General features: G+C 43.7%; 1 protein-coding gene across 1 annotated transcript in view; it reads left to right on the top strand.

The window, feature by feature from the left end:
- The window catches only part of EMP1 (epithelial membrane protein 1), a 42,884-nt gene that overhangs the window by 23,716 nt on the left and 2,248 nt on the right, over nucleotides 1–16,920 (top strand). The window contains 2 exon segments of the mRNA XM_018565313.1: nucleotides 7,179–7,300; nucleotides 14,295–14,299. Coding sequence (XP_018420815.1) covers nucleotides 7,212–7,300; nucleotides 14,295–14,299 — 94 coding nt within the window. The 5' untranslated portion in view covers nucleotides 7,179–7,211.

A 16,920-nucleotide genomic window follows, 5' to 3' on the forward strand; every position in this document is an offset into this window, starting at 1 on the left:
ATATATTTTCTGAATGCCAAGACCCTATAGAATAAAATGGTGGTAGTTGCAAATTTTTATGTTTCGCAATATTAGTGCAACTCCTTATTAAACCCCAACATTTAGTGAAAGATGTAATTAAATGCCCCAAAACACAACAAAATACCATTTTTTAAATGAAATATAAAATATGAGGTTACAACAAGTAAAACGATACCCAACATGCCCAGGTTACAAATTGCGTGCGTCCGTGACATGGCGAAAAACTGCAGTACCCCAAAAAGTCCATAGAAAAGCCCCCGCAGGTCATCAATTTAGAGATACCCCAAAATACTGGCCCTAGAATTATTGCTCTCACTCCGGCGTGCGTGGCGATACCCAACATGTGTAGCGCGTTCGTCGTTTTCATAATTAGGCGCAGCCGATGCCTGTTAACGTGGCGACGCGCGTGCTCACGGGGGCGGGGGACTTTAAAAAAAATTATTTTATTATTATTCGATTTATTTTATTTTATTTTAAAAACTTTTTTTTAACTTTTTAACTTTACTTTGACTGCTATCACATAGGGGGGCTTACAAGCCCCCCATATGATAGCAGATGGTGGTGACAAGTACTCTTTAAGGTGATGCTGGGGGTCCAAAAGACCCCCAGTGTCACCTTTACACTGGAAATAAGCTATTGAAGTGCAGATCGCACTTCAATAGCTTATAGTTGGGCTGCAGGAGCCCAGAACTGACAGCCAGCGACCGGAAGTGATGCAATCTGCATTGCTCCCGATCCCATAGAACGGGGAGGGGATCGATGAACTGAAGTTCGTCGATCTCCTCCCCAGCTCCCCGCCGACACAAAGGAAGCCGGTCACGGGCCCGTAGGAGGGGCAACGGAGCCCGGGAAGCACGGCGGCGGAGTCCGGCGGGGGGGGGGGCGGCCCCTTCTACGTGACCAGGCCCCGATTCCCCACAAGGCCACCAAGGCCACCGAGGCCCGGCCTCGGGGCGGCAGGGCGCAGAGGGGCGGCAGCGTTATCCTTGTGGGGAAGTTGCCCTCTCTACATTCAGTCCTGCAGGACTGAATGCAGAGTGAGGTAGGCGATTTTTTGCGTTTACATGTGAAATCAGCGATGTCGCCGATTTCACATATAAACAGTGTGCAGGCTTCTCCCCCTACCCCCTGCACTTACCTCTCTCCTTTGGTTCCATCCTCCGCCGCCGAGTCCCGAGTCTCTGACTGCAGTGAGCAGAGCTGCAGGGTTAATACTAACCCTGCCGCTCTGTGCAGACTGTAGACAGTGAGAGGGGAGAGCTGTTCTCTTCCTCTCTCACCTGTCACAGGAGTTCCAGCACAGTACTGTGCTAGAGCTCCTGTATTGGAGGTGACAGGGTCAATAAAGAGAACCTGTCACCTCCAATTGCTATTACACAGGGGATTGTTTTCTCCTGTGTGATAGCAATAATGTTAGGTGAAAAAAAATGAAATTGATAAAAAAAATTAAATAAATGTAAAAAAATAATAATATGAAATAATTAAATAAGCGGCAGGGAGAGTAAATCCGGCCCTGTACGGGACAGAAGCGATCTGGCGACAGTCGACAGAATCGCTTCTGTTGTAAAGCCGGCTTTACAGGTCAGTCGGCTTTACAAGTTTAAACAGAGTCTGTTTAAACAGCCCCGATGCTGGCGACGTACACTCTACGTCGTCAGTCACGAAGGGGTTAAAGGACAAAATGAGCTTTAATGTCATGTGACAATTCTTATTTTTTGTATAAAAAATACAAAAAAATGCAAAAAAATTTTGGCAATAATATTGTGTACATAATTAATGTAGCTAACAGAAAGTAATTAATAATAAATTCTTGTATTTGTCCTGATTTATAGGATATATCATATGTTTGGTATTTAAGTTTATTTTGGGAGGTATATGTCACAAATACAATTTTAGTGTGGAACAATTTTAGAATGTGGTATGTTTGTCTCCTATCTTTAATGGCCTATTTATTTTCATATAATATAATACATATAATATATAATAGTATAATACAGTATTCTCCTCAGAGATACTTTTGTATCACTTTTGTAACTCACAGTTGGCTCGCAACTGCAAAACACAGTGAGCTGCTACCGGCTCTGTGACTGCCACAACTCTGCGATCACAGAGATCAGCTATCGCTGTGATCAAGGACTATACTCTGCTATTGAGGTCTGCCTCTGACCCATCAACAGCAGTAACTCAATAAACGTTGGTCCCTTCATGGACCAGCGCTCATTGTACCGCATGACGGGATTATCCTGTCACTGGTCGTTAACGAACTGAACGATCGTGACGGGATAATCCCCTCATTGGTCAGGAAGGGGTTAAAGAAGTAGAGGTTGTTCACTTAGCAAAGTGAATGTTTACCAGGAAGGTGGGAATGTAGTTGCCACAATTTAAAGGAACCCCTAAAACACTTTTACAGTTTATGTAAGATCTGTGAACAATCCACAGAGGACCTTATTCCTAAAATCATTACTAGCTTTGAGGTATTCTTGCCACATGTACCTCTGATTGTATATATCCCCACGTTGAGAGCAAGGGAAGTGTGCCCTAGCTGCAGACATTTACAAATGCCCATATTTTTCTCTGAATTTGTTCATTAGGTGATAAGAAATAAAGCAAATTTGACATGACATCGGTACCCTTTTTGCCTCTTTAGTCAGTGAATGGTATTGTTAGTTCCTAGTAGATGAGTTATCTATTTGTAATATCAGACATTTCATATTAATTTTTTTAGCCAGAGAGCCCAACTAGTATTGAGCTGGGAAGATTATATTTTATGTATTGGTTGACAAAGTTGAGGACAATTAAGGAAGATAAATTGATTTTGTTAAGCCCAGTACATTATCAGCTATCAGATGAAACGCATATAATTCAAACTTTAAGTCAATATGATTGCTATGGGCACTCATCCACTTTTTTCTGTCCTAAATGTTCCATTTTCTGATTTTAAATGGTTTAATAATATATTGCACAGGCAGAAAAAAGAGAAGGAAATTATATTTTCCTAAATTTAGTTGAAGTGTATGATTAACAGTTATGTTTCATTTTAGTAGAAATACTCATCTTGGTCCAGTTCTGTGACAAATCTGCACTTGATGAGACTATGGCAGATATGTAATAGTAGTAGTCCTAGGTCAAATTGTATTCCTGTACATTAGGTGTATATTAGGTATAATTGAGTCATTATATCACAAATATACATGCAGAGGAATGATTGACTATTACGTGATAACTTAATATATTGGGGTTGATCTACAAAAGCGAATTAATATACAGTACATTTTGCAAAGCAAATGTTAACCAAGCTTAGCAAAATTAAGTAAGACTGTATTCACTTCAATCACCCAATCATGTGCAAGACACTATGGGGTCTATTCACTAAGCTGCCGTAGGCAGCCGAGTGAATGACTGACCTAAAGCGAAGTGAGCCGAACGCTGTTCGGCTATTCATTTCAGACTGGTACTGCTGATTTCAGCCGTATATCGGCTGAAATCAGCCATACATCGGGTGGCTTCGGGTCAGCCGAACATGCTCAGCATGTTCGGCCGACACGAAGTGCAGAAGGAGTTCGACTCAGCCGATCCAACAGCTGAGCGGCATTCGGCTCGGCTGTTCTGCTCGGCTGTTCTGCTAGGTCTCTCTGTGGGACCGAGCAGAACAGAAAAATAGTTTAAAAAGTAGAAAAATAGAAAACGATTGTGCGAAGCTAGCAATGACAGCTAGCTCCGCCCAACAGTTCTTATTGGCCGTCGGTTCTGCTGCCGTCAAAAAAGAAGAAAACAATTTTGGCCATAGGAATACATTGCTAGATTCCTATTGGCTATTTCAATTTGCAATAGCCAATAGCAAACTAGCTATTGTACCCGCCCTCTGCTGCTGTTAATAAGTAATCCTGATGGGGAACTGCAGCAGAGGGCGGGTGCAATGCTAGTTTGCTATTGTCTATTGCAAATTGAAATAGCCAATAGGAATCTAGCAATGCATTCCTATAGCCAAAAATGTATTTATTTTCTATTCTGACACAGCTCCGTGTCAAAAAAAAATTAAAATGCAGTGTTTCTTTCCTTGGCGGCCGGGAGCGGGAGACTCCCGGAGCGCCCGGGAGAGTTGGGCTGTCTGGAGATCAGTGTCCCTGGTTAGCTGGTAACCAGGGATGCTGATCTCTCCAAGTGGCCGGAGCCAGCCGTAACATCACGGCTGGCTTCGCCCAGCTGTCAGAAGCAGGCTGTCGGCCGCTTGGCCAGCTTCGGTTTTCAGCGAGGCACAGCCGAGCCGAGGCATATGCCTTCGGCTCGACTGAGCCGCTCGGTCAAGTTCGGGAGATGAACCGAAGGGGTCCTGGGGCCGAAGCTAGCCGAAGGATCGGCCGAAGCTACGGCTAGATCCTTCGGCTGCTTCGTGAATAGACCCCTATGTCTTTTGTTTCTAAATTTGCATACACATGATTGGGCATTTAAAGCAAAACCGGCTTTACTTTACTAAGCTGAGTGAGCATTGACTTTGCTAAATGATCAGTCCCTTTTCTTTTAGTAAATTAACGCCAATGCGTCACCCAGACACACATTCATGATAAGAGGTGTGCCTGCAATTCACACATACCAATGATGAAGTGATACCACCTCACCCATAAGGACACTCCTTGAGGTTGCAAGTTCAGGTTTATAATCACTGAAACTAGATCTGGACTAGCATTCCATTAACATGTAATATTTAAAGTGTCTCAGAATGTGTCCTGCAGCTTACTCATATCTAACCACTTTTCATCCTATTTTCTCTCCCTGGTGATTTTTTTAGTTTTCTTTCCAAACCTCTTACAACCCTTTTTGATGTTCAAGTATATGTATGTGCACAGTCATTTGTAAACATTTTCTAATATGACTCATTGGGCTCATGCAAATCTTTTAACACCACAAAGTCAAATGCTGTTACTTCTTAATTCACTACAATATGCCATGCCTAAATATAGATAAATAGTAAAAATAAAACAATCATCTGAAAAAGTACACCACATGCAGCCCAGAGGCACAGGTACTACTGTGCTCACTCAAATCATCCAGATGCAGGAAAGTTTACAATAGACATGTAAGCCGGCAAATTCGGGATTTGGGTCTGAAAGTCAATTCGTTTTGGCATTCGGATGAATCCGAATTTTCAATAATTTCAGATGAGTTAAATGGTCATTACAAACGAAAATTTGTTGCAGAAAAGTGGCATTAAATGTTTATTTTTAACTTTTGACACTCCACAGAAACAAAGAAAAAAAATTGCGTGGGGTTCCCCCTACACTTCATAGCACCGCCCTTTAGGTCAGGTAGGGATTTTAAGGGGAATCCCAATGGCAAAATAATGCTAACTAGGACAAGGTTCTCTTCCCTACAACCCTCACCCGGTCGTTGTGGGGGTCTGCAGGCAGGGGGGCTCATCTGCATCTGGGTACCCCATTTCATAAAGGGGGCACCCAGGTGCTGCCCCCCCTTGTGAATGAGTAAGGGGTACTTGTACCCCTACTCATTCACTAAAGGCTTAAATAAAATGTACATAAACACACCACGGCTTAGAAAACCATTCGTTATTTAAACAAAAAACACAAACACAAGTTTTAACGAGGTCTTTATTTTTAAACAATTAAAAAATGTCCCACAACGTTATTCCAGCCTCAGCCAACCAATGACAAAAAAAAAATCCCTGATGCAATGCTTATATAAGGGCAGTGGGCAGAAATAAACAAAGCCTGCTATTGGATATTTAAAATTGAAAGAACCAATAGAAGGCTAGCTAATGCATCCGCCCACTGCCTGATGTCAGTCACAGAGGAGGAGACCTGAGAGAGTACCCAGATGCAGATGCGCCTCCCTGCCCGCAGACCCCCACAACCCTGACCCAGTGGCATGGGGACATCGGCATAGGGACAAGGTGCTTTTCCAGGGGGTCCCCCCTAGAAAAGGACCCTCCCAATGCCGAGGGCATGTGGCCTGGTATGATGGAGGGAGGGGGGACCGCTTGCTCGCCCCCCCTGGTATGGGATTTTAGGGGGACCCCACTTTTTTTGGGGGGTGTTGGGGCTCCCTTAAAATTCCTACCACACCTAAAGGGTATTTTATTAATTTTCGGGGAACCGCATTTCATTCGGGATACAAGTCAGACAAGCCAGAGAGCAGTAATTGACAGCTCTCCCGCTTGTTGTTTCGTTCCGCATGAAATTTGTATGTATCGGAATTTCATTATGAAACATTTGGATTTGCTCAGATTCGTTATTTCTGTCATTCGGAAATTCAGATGCATCCGAATTTACAGAAATTCATAGAAATTTACATTTAGAACGAAACGAATCACACAACTAAGCTCACTGGCACTGGCAAGGCAGCTCCTAAACGAGGCAGGCCTCCCTTGTAGGGTAACGAGAAGTGACTCAATGTTCAGTAATAAAAAAATAATATAATTGTTCATAACTTAACTGGTGCGCAGTATCCTAGACATAACCTAACTGGTGCGCAGTATCCTAGACATTGGCCCCGCCAATCTGATTTATTGTTCATAAATCGATTAAGCAAAATACAGCCAATACATTTTAGGGGCAGCAACACTCTGCCCCTAACCCTCTGCCACATATGTGTGTGTGTGTGTGTGTGTGTGTACTGAATATGTAGTTTTAATTAGACCATTTATGAGGCCACTGCGCTCCTATGCTGACATGTCTGGCACCATATTAGTCATGGTCCTTTTTGGCTGCTTCACCTACGGCTTTCGGCACCTGCACATACTACGCTGTGACTGTCAGCCTGGAGCAGGAAGAAGTGATGGAGTTCCTATCTGCTCAGTAGATTACAAGAATCCTTCAGGGTAGCTATCAGCCAACAAGCACCATAACTAAGATGACGTTGTGGTTGTCAAACTGCACTGAACTTTACATTGTATGTAACATTTGGACTGCGCTATTCTGTTCAGGCAATTACCTTCCCAAGGGTGCTCCGGGAGAGAATGATCCACATTTTTTCAAACAGATAAAAACGAAACTTAAATAATAAAAACTATTTAAAAAAATACAAATTATATAGTATATACATGAAAGATATTTGTGTATTGTAGAAGAGATATATGTATAATTTAGTTTATAAGTGATACAAATGCACTGAATTGTGACCACTATCAATTTTATTCTTTCAAGGACCTTTGACGCGACCTTTAAGAATCCAGCAACATGTTGGTTGTACTAGCAGCTGTGTTTGTGGTCCATATTGCCACCACTGTAATGCTCTTTGTTGCCACCATTTCCAATGTAAGTATGACGTGGGATATTCAGGTTTTAAATCTGAGTTATTCAACCAACTATATATGAAGCTTTAATAACTTAATCATTTTGCATAATGTAGAAGTTTTGTAATTATTTTCTGGTTGAAGAGGTGTACGCTACATAGCAAAAACACGTATTTGTTCCTTGAAAGGATGGAAATGTATTGCATTGTATATCATTCAATTTTCAACAAGAAGTATTTCATTAAAAAAAAATATATAAATGTATGTGCACCTTTAATTAGCCATTTTAGATGTATAATGTACTTATTTGTCAGATTTTATTGGTGCATGTTAACTATTGTGAATATAGTACCTGTGATATAGTCTGATATATAGGTGTACACAATAAAATGTATTTAAAGCCAAAACTATTTTTTTAGTTTTGATTAGAAGACAAAAATGCTATATTTTGCAGTTTATCACCACTTAGATGCGGTGGCTACATCAGTTTTCTTTTTTTTACCTGGTGGTCCTGCCAGTAACACACTTTACTTGTCCTAGGGTAACAATGCACTCTCCATATACTGTATCTATGGAGGAACAGCATTGCCACTATTGGACAGGACTACAAACACCTCCCTTATCCTCTTCTAAATTACATAGGTGGAGGTGTTTTGTAGTCCACATACTGTAGATAGCTAGGAACAACGTAACTGAGTGCAGTAGAGGCAGAGAGCACAGGAAGCTATGTGCTTCCAATGGTATATTTAACAGACCAAAGGGAGTGAATATGAAAAGTTAATTGTTAGGTTTACATATACTCTTACTTACAGTGATTTAACAAATTATAAGAAATTTTAAAAAATTGAATCAAGTGCAATAAAGCAAACTGCATATGAGTTGTGATTATACCAGCGCCAGAGAGATACTCCTTGGATTCCAACCATGTAATCTTCTTAATGCTGGACGTACACCTAATGGATGTCTCATAGGTAAAATCTAGACCTGTCTAAGTGGCCATGCAGATCTGTATTTCGTGTATGACTTATACTATTACATAGGTTCTAGTTAACAAGGTTAAAGAAAAGATTGATGTCAATCAAGTTCACAGCTCCTGTAGCTTTGGTTTAGTAGATGAACAAAACAAAACCCGATGCAAAATTTCTGCCAATTGTGCCACACACACAGGAGAAATATAATTCCATGAAATAAAATATTTAAATTCCATTATTGTTTTTTTTTTTTCTTCATTACTACCCTATGTGTTTAAATATCCCATAGCTTACCCACTCTTCCTGAAGTGATGTAAAAATCTTTTTTCCTCCTTGTGCAATTGATGTTTCCCTATCCTTTGTAAAATTACATTTACTTTTTATCTTAAGGATTTAAGATAAAAACTACATTTAATTTATACTGGCCGTGAATATATTGTATTTGAACATGTAAATTATAAGCAAAAAAGGCCCCAGTGACCCCATTCCCCCTCCTGCAGGGCATATAGGGAAATCTTTTCAAATGCAGTGGCACACAGCAATAAAATTCTGTCAGAAGGTCTAACCTTTCCCACTCAATAGATAAATAAAATGTTTTGGCTGGATTTTGGTTTTACAGTATATTTTTATTTCACTTTCAAATTTTGATATGCTTACTCTTCCATATTTTGTTATTGTATTAAATATTTAGATATGTAGATTAGCCACCAGAGAGTTCTGTATTTCACTGTGTTCACTCAGCCTCACTGCTCAATAACTGCTGAGATAAGCTATCAATTATACTGGGAATTAATTGTTTTCAGAAGATTGCCACAGCCTCTGACTTGCACTGTGAAAAGGATCAGTAAAGCAAAATCATTGTTTAGGACTACATTGTATAGGCTAATGTAATGAGTTAATATGTCTGCTCGATTGTGTATATTATATCAAACTGTACATACTAACAAGATTTGTACAACAAAACTCACGTTGCCAGGATCACTTTAATAAAGCTGTTCTCCTATATGTGTATGGGTAAATAAACTTTAACCCCTGCTGCAAATGGAATGTGTCATACATTGACTGCAGTTCCACAGTGCACATTATATGAACTAATAGCACTGTCATACACACAGGCCAGCCACCTAAAAACTCTGGGAAAGGGTAAGCTGAGTCACAAGTGCTTAAAGTATAGATAAAGGCATTTTTTGTTTCAGGCCTGGTTCACATCTGAGCATCATTCCATGCAAAACGCACATTTCCATGCAAGTCAATAGTGACTGTTCACACCTTAGCGCTGCGCCGCGCGTAGGGAAATGCCTGCCACGCAAAAAGATGCAGGAGCTATTTTCAGGCAAATGCCACGCGGTTTTGGTCCTGTAGACATCTCCATGCAGGGAGAAACGCGCATATTTAAATAAAAAAATGCACATAAAAAAACTGCACGATAAATGTGCGAAAACGCACAAAACTGAAACCGCCTAGGTGTGAACCAGGCCTCAGATTGAGTACATAAGGGTTAGAACCCTTGTCAGGTTTTTGTTGTCTGTATCACCGTTGGGTTGATTCAGCCTCTCTATTTGTCTTAGTAACTATCTTTCACTGGGAACACATGTTCTGCTGTCTGTTCTCTAAGAAACTATTTTCCCTTAGAAGCTATTCACATTTATCCATTTTATTGCAGAAAAACTAATGCAGTTTAGATATACAGCACTTTTAAGGTGCCCATACACTGCAGGATTCTCGTACGAGAATCGCGGGAGTTAGTGGCCTGCTGGTTCAACAACTGCCGAACGGGCCGGTGTGCGCACGCGCACACAGCCCGTTTGCAGTCGTCTTAAGCCCGCCCCTCATTGCAGTACGAGGGTTGTAAAGTGTATGGGCACCTTTAGAAAGATGTAGTTGTAATTATTAACCTTTATTTAGATTTAATGACCATTGCTCTTCACCTTTATCGACTACTATTCGGGATCATTATAGTTCTCGGGCTGTTATAAGATCTGGTATCAGATCAAACATTCTCATGCAATGATTGGACAATTCAATATGAAGAATCTGAAGTTATTGAAGGTAGAGGCAGAAATGTAGTATTATAGTACAAAGTACACCAACAGAGAAGAACTGGGACTCTGTAATTACACATTGGGACTAATGAGTTTTTTTAGCATTGAAAAATGTAATTCTGTTATGCACATGTGAAAGCACTAATGATAGCTATGTTATTTCAGGTGTGGGTGAAAAATGCCAGTGGATCACGGGGCATTTGGATGGATTGCCAATCTGGGACTTGTACCTCTATATTTACATCTGGTGTCATTGAAGCTGGAGATCGTAAGTGTTTTTTGTTTTATTAGCTGTCCCTGTGTAATCTTCATCAAGCAATATAAGACAATAAGACTTATGTAATTACATATTACAAAGCAAAATGATGTGTAACTAAATGAACCCACCAAAAATTTTTTATGCGCCTTCTACAGGCCGCATTGCTGAAATCTGTGTGGTTCAAAATGTACACTCCCAGAGCATTTATGTGGGAATTCTCTGAATTTTTATGAAATAAAATTTACTGCCTGGTCATTCAACGTAGATCAGCAGGCTTGCAGTGCCCAATAATGAGAACTTTTGGATGTGCCAGCACTCACACTTTAAAACAGGGGTCCCCAAACTATGGCATGCGGGCCAGTTACAGCACACTGGTTGTGTTAGTCTGGCCCCTGCAATGAAATGACCCTGCAAGCAGGGCTTTAGCATTGCTCATTGAAGAGGCAACTGTGCAGAGTGGCAGTGGATGCCAGGCACTAGAACACCGAGAGGGGAATTTAATAAAACTGGAGCAGACAGAATCTGGAGCATTTGCCCATGGTAACCAATCAGTTTGTTCGTTAAGATTTGAAAATAAAAGAGAGAAGCTGATTGGTTGCCGTGCACAGCTGCTCCAGATTATGTCTGCTCCAGTTTTGATAAAATCCCTTCTGAATGTGTCAGCACCTGACAATGTAACAGGCATCATCAGACAAAGGGGTCTATTCGCGAAGCATCTAGCTGTAGCTTCGGCCGATCCTTGGGCTAGCTTCAGCCTTCGGTTTAGTAGAACGTGGCCGAGCGGCTCAGTCGAGCCGAACGCATATGCATAGGCTCGGCTGAGCCGCGCTGAAAGCTGAAGCTGGCCGACAGCCTGCTTCTGACAGCTGGGTGGAGCCAGCTGTGATCTTACGGCTGGCTCCAGCCACTTGCAGAGAGATCAGCGTCCCTGGTTACCTGCTAACCAGGGACACTGATCTCCAAACAGCTAACTCTCCCTGGCGCCCCGGGAGTCTCCTGCTCCCGGCCGCCAAGGAGAGAAACACTGCTGTTTCTTTTTCTTTATTTTGACACGGAGCGATGTAAGAATAGAAAAAAAAAAAAAATTCCCATTGAAATGCATTGCCACATTACTATTGGCTATTGCAAATTGAAATAGCCAATAGTAATGTCCCAATGCTTTTCAATGGGAAAATTATTTTTTTTTTTTTCTATTCTTACATCGCTCCGTGTCAAAATAAAAAAAAAAAAAAATTCCCATTGAAATGCATTGCTACATTACTATTGGCTATTGCAAATTGAAATAGCCAATAGTAATGTCCCAATGCTTTTCAATGGGAAAATTATTTTTTTTTTTTTCTATTCTTACATCGCTCCGTGTCAAAATAAAGAAAAAGAAACAGCAGTGTTTCTCTCCGGGGCGGTCGGGAGCGGGAGGCTCCCAGAGCGCCCGGGAGAGTTTTTTAAATTTATTTTATTTTTGACGGCAGCAGAGCCGCCGGACAATAGGAAACTATTGGGCGGAGCTAGCTGTCACTGCTAGCTCCGCACAATCGTTTTCTATTTACTTTTTTTTTACTTTTTAAACTATTTTTCTGTTCTGCTCGGTACCTCTGAGGGACCGAGCAGAACAGCCGAGCCGAATTCCGCTCAGCGGCATTCGGCTATTCACTCACTGCTGTTCGGCATCTATAAGAATAGGCCGAACAGCAGTGAGTAGCCTGCCGGAGGTTCGGCTCAGCCGACCCAGATGTTGGATCGGCTGAGTCGAACTCCTTCTGCTCTTTGTGTCGGCCGAGCCACCCATACAGTTGATCACCACGGCAACAGCTTGAGCCCTCACCTTCATGCCCGGATGCAGAAAGGCCTGCCAGGCATCCACAGCCTCCTCCGCAGCCTCAGTCTCTGCATATTTCGCCGTCTGCGGAGCTCCCAGTGTGATCGCAGAATCCACTTGCATGCAGTGTGAATCACACCTCCACAGGCCACGCAGTGTGCCCACGCTCGCTCTCGAGAGCCCTCCCCTGCTGCAACGCCAGAAGCCCCTTCCTGTCTCCCAGCCACACCGCAACCACCCAGCGTTTGCTTGATTCTATACCTAACAAGCAGGACTGGGCTGTGTTCACTACACAACTAATCCAGGTTTTGAGAGATGAGCTGAAGGAGGTCAAAGATTCCTTGTCCTCTCATCTCCCTCGGGTGGATAGTTTGGAGACTCCACAGTCCGCAATGGAAGAAAGCCTGCACAGGCTGGAGGTGGCTCATCAGCGAGGTGAGCAACAATTCCTGACCATGCAGCCGCGTAAGGATGATCTAGAAAATCATAGCAGGCGAAATAATTTGAAGCTTTGTGGCATTCCTGAGGCTACTGTGGGCGCTGGCCTGAAATCTACTGTTCAAGCTATCTCTAACAAGATCCTGGATCGTGAGCCTGAAGCTGACATAGAACTTGATAGAGTGCATGGCATTCAGACTGTCACCCCTATTGATCCATCTCAGCCTAGAGACATGCTTGGCACAGTAAACTTCTTCAACCTCAAGGAGGAAATACTGCACAAAGCCTCGTCGCTGGGTCTTGTGGAATTTGACGAAGAGCAACCATTCATATTCTTCCTGATTTGTCCCGGCGCACACCCCAAATGCATCGCTTGCTTCATCCGATTCTGGCGGAAATTTTTACCTCTGGTGCATCTTATCGCTGGGGCTATCCCTTCCATCTGGGGATTCGCAGGGGTAGTGACTCTTTTGTTCTTCAAGATAAAGTCCATATACCCATTGCACTCAGAACCGCTGCTCCATCAATGAAGAAATGGGTGCAGCTGAATATATATACAGAGATGGACACCGCCACTCCAAGGCAAAGTCCAGTGCGCCTATTTATTCACGTACATGTTGCAAAGCAAGAACACTAGGTGCAACGTTTCGAGGTCTTAAAGGATCCCCTTCATCAGACAAACAAGTTTGTTTGCCTAATGAAGGAGATCATGTGAGACCCCGAAACGTTGCACCTTGTGTTCCTCTCCACTCAAATTCTGTGGGAGGCCCACATAATTTTTATTAAAGAACAAACGTGAGGGCGCAAGGCTAAAGGGGCTATAAAACTAAGTTCAACATAGTGAGAGAAGCGAAAGGAGATGGAACACTTACTTTGAGTGGGTTTCGGGATGTGGAGCAGTGGAGGAAATCGTGAAGTCCGACGTGTACAATCAATGAAGGCTGGTATGTTGCCTAGGGTAGCTCATCTCAGGGAAGAAAGAGGAGAGGGGTGGACGGGGGTGCGGGTAATGACATGTACAGTGTGTCCGTGTCCCCGCTAATGCAATGTAAAGTGCCGGCGAAGTGAGAACTGACGTCTGGCTGGGCTGCTGTGACTGCAGCTGCGGGTGGAAGAACTCGAACTGTGAGTGAACGTGACTGGACAGTGCCCGTACCGTGGTGATGATGTGGGATGGCAAATCGGCCGGGATTGTGATGAGGTGAGGAGGGATCGGGTTTGTCAGGTCGTGGGTGGATGCATGGGAGCAACGCGTTTCGAGGATGTTACCTCTTTGTCAAGCTCAACAGGAATGCTCCTCTTTGTCAAAGAATTACCTATTTGTCAAGCTCATTCCTATTGAGCTTGACAAAGAGGTAACATCCTCGAAACGCGTTGCTCCCGAGCATCCACCCACGACCTGACAAACCCGATCCCTCCTCACCTCATCACAATCCCTGCCGATTTGCCATCCCACATCATCACCATGGTACGGGCACTGTCCAGTCACGTTCACTCACAGTTCGAGTTCTTCCACCCGCAGCTGCAGTCACAGCAGCCCAGCAAGACGTCAGTTCTCACTTCGCCGGCACTTTACATTGCATTAGCGGGGACACGGACACACTGTACGTGTCATTACCCGCACCCCCGTCCACCCCTCTCCTCTTTCTTCCCTGAGATGAGCTACCCTAGGCAACATACCAGCCTTCATTGATTGTACATGTCGGACTTCACGATTTCCTCCACTGCTCCACATCCATCCGGTCCCGGAACCCACTCAAAGTAAGTGTTCCATCTCCTTTCGCTTCTCTCACTATGTTGAACTTAGTTTTATAGCCCCTTTAGCCTTGCGCCCTCACGTTTGTTCTTTGGTTCCACAAGTGCAGGTACTCCTCCTGTCTCCCAGGGCTGCAGGCGAGGTAGAGTCACAGTATCCTATTCCCCAGGCCTAATCCGAGAGCGCTGTCCGTACTATTCTTGTGTGCTAAAATTTTTATTAAATGGACCAGGCTGACCCAGATCTCTCAATTACTGGATCAATTCCATCGTCTTAAGATACTCCATAAGCAGTCCCTTGCCCACTCCGCGGCCCAGGAGTTGTTGTTGCTTAGGCACAAATTGTCTGCCTTGCTGTGGCAAAGGAGGAAAGCCATCTAGTTAGAGCCCGTCGCACCTTCAAGTTCAGCAATAAACCGTGTAGGATTTTTGCACGCTCTCTTCGGGAAACTACGTTTAAGACCTATATTCCCTACATTGATATTGGTAGCGGTCGCAAAGCAGTCCTGTCTGGGGAAATCGCGTCCTGTTTCCGGCGCTATTACGCAGCCTTGTGCAATCTATCACATGGCTCTTCCTCTCTGACTGGTACTTCCACGGCTGAGGATATCTCCGCCTATATTTTCGAGTCGGGTCTTCCCAAACTAAGTGACACAGCAGTGACCGATCTTGATGCACCGTTGTCTTCTGATGAATTCCTCTCTGTGTTTAAGTCTCTCAAAGCAGGCAAGGCACCGGGACCTGATGGGTATACTGCGCAATACTACAAACGTTTTGCTCCCCTCCTGCCCAAATTTGTCCGAGCTTTTAATTAAATCTTGAAGGACATACCTTTCTGAATGACACACTTCAAGCGCATATGACAGTCATCCCTAAAGCAGGGAAGGATGTGACTGTTTGCGCCAATTACTGCGCCAATTACTTATTTACGAAGATTTTGGCAAATAGACTCATACCCCACCTCCATTATCGACACAGACCAGGCGTGCTGCCTAAGCTCCATGGGGGGTTGGGTCTTCCCCACCCGATGCTCTATTATCAGGCCACTCACCTTTCCAGGATACCGAAATGGACAAGGAACTCCTTTTTGAAACGTTGGAATCCATTGGAACACGTGGCATCTAAATGGCCTTTGTGGGAGATTTCCTGGCTGAACCCTCGTCACTTGGGGATACTGCGTGCTCCCCCCCTGATGGGCCATCGGTGAAGGTGTTCCATGCTGTGTTTGGAACCCCTAATCTACCCGCTTTGCAGTCCCCCATGACCCCTGTCATGGCACATCTCGATTTTTCCCCTAGCTGGAACGACCCTCACTTTCAACGTTTTTCAGAAGCTTCTAAAGTCAGACTTAAGGACTTTGCCTTGGATTCTGGTATGGCTTCCCCAGATACCATACGTACCTAGCATAGGAGAGCATCCAAGGGCACCAAAGTGTGTAGAAAGTGGAGTAATTGTTGAAGTCTCCAGGGGTCCAAAGGGGAATCTATCCACCTTTTGGACCCCTGGAGACTTCAACAATTACTCCACTTCTACTCACTTTGCTGTGGAATCTATCCACCTTTGGACCCATGGATACTTCAACAATTACTCCACTTTCTATACACTTTGCTGCCCTTGGGTGCTCTCCTATCCTCGCATACATGGACTTTGTTCTGAGACTGATTCAGTGCGCCATCCCTTGTCTCTGACCTACAAGTTTCTGGTCCCTCCGTTCTTGGTTAAGTGGGAAGCCTGCATTTGACGCTGACCCATGTTTAGAGAGATCACATCCTGTACTTTTCTCATCATGCCTCTATCGCAAGTAGGATCCAGGAAACCAACTACAAACTGCTCTCACACTGGTACAAGGGTGCCTTTTGTTTTGCATAAGATATATCCTGCTGTCTCTTCTTTCTGCTGGTGCTGTGGAGATGCGGAGGGCACTACACTTCACATATTCTGGCCCTGTCCTGGCTTTGCCTCTTTTTTGACGGGAGTCAGAGAAGTGGTGAAATTACTGACTGGGGTGGATTTGGGGTCTGACAAAATTTTTGTCAGTGTAAAAAATCCCTATTGCTTCATCCCTTGAATGCAGCTAAGCAATGCATTCCCACCCTGCAGAAGCAAACCTGTCCTCCTACTCAAGCACTGTGGTTCTCCAAGATTAAGGAGATTGAGCTGATGAAGAGCCTTACCACCTCCTTATACCACCAGGAAGAGAAGTTCAACCTGGTTCTATTGGCACGACTTTACCTTTTCAGGTGCTTATAAAAATGTCATGCTGGACGCTGAGCCTCTTGGGTTGCTTTGTACTCTGGTATGATCGCCCTCTTTCTTGTTCCATTAAAACCTTTCCCTCTACCTCGGCACGATGAGCCTGTTCCTTTTCCATT

The sequence above is a fragment of the Nanorana parkeri genome, unplaced genomic scaffold (genome assembly GCF_000935625.1).
Source record: "Nanorana parkeri isolate BGI_ZX_2015 unplaced genomic scaffold, ASM93562v1 scaffold832, whole genome shotgun sequence".
In the NCBI taxonomy this organism is placed as follows: domain Eukaryota; kingdom Metazoa; phylum Chordata; class Amphibia; order Anura; family Dicroglossidae; genus Nanorana; species Nanorana parkeri.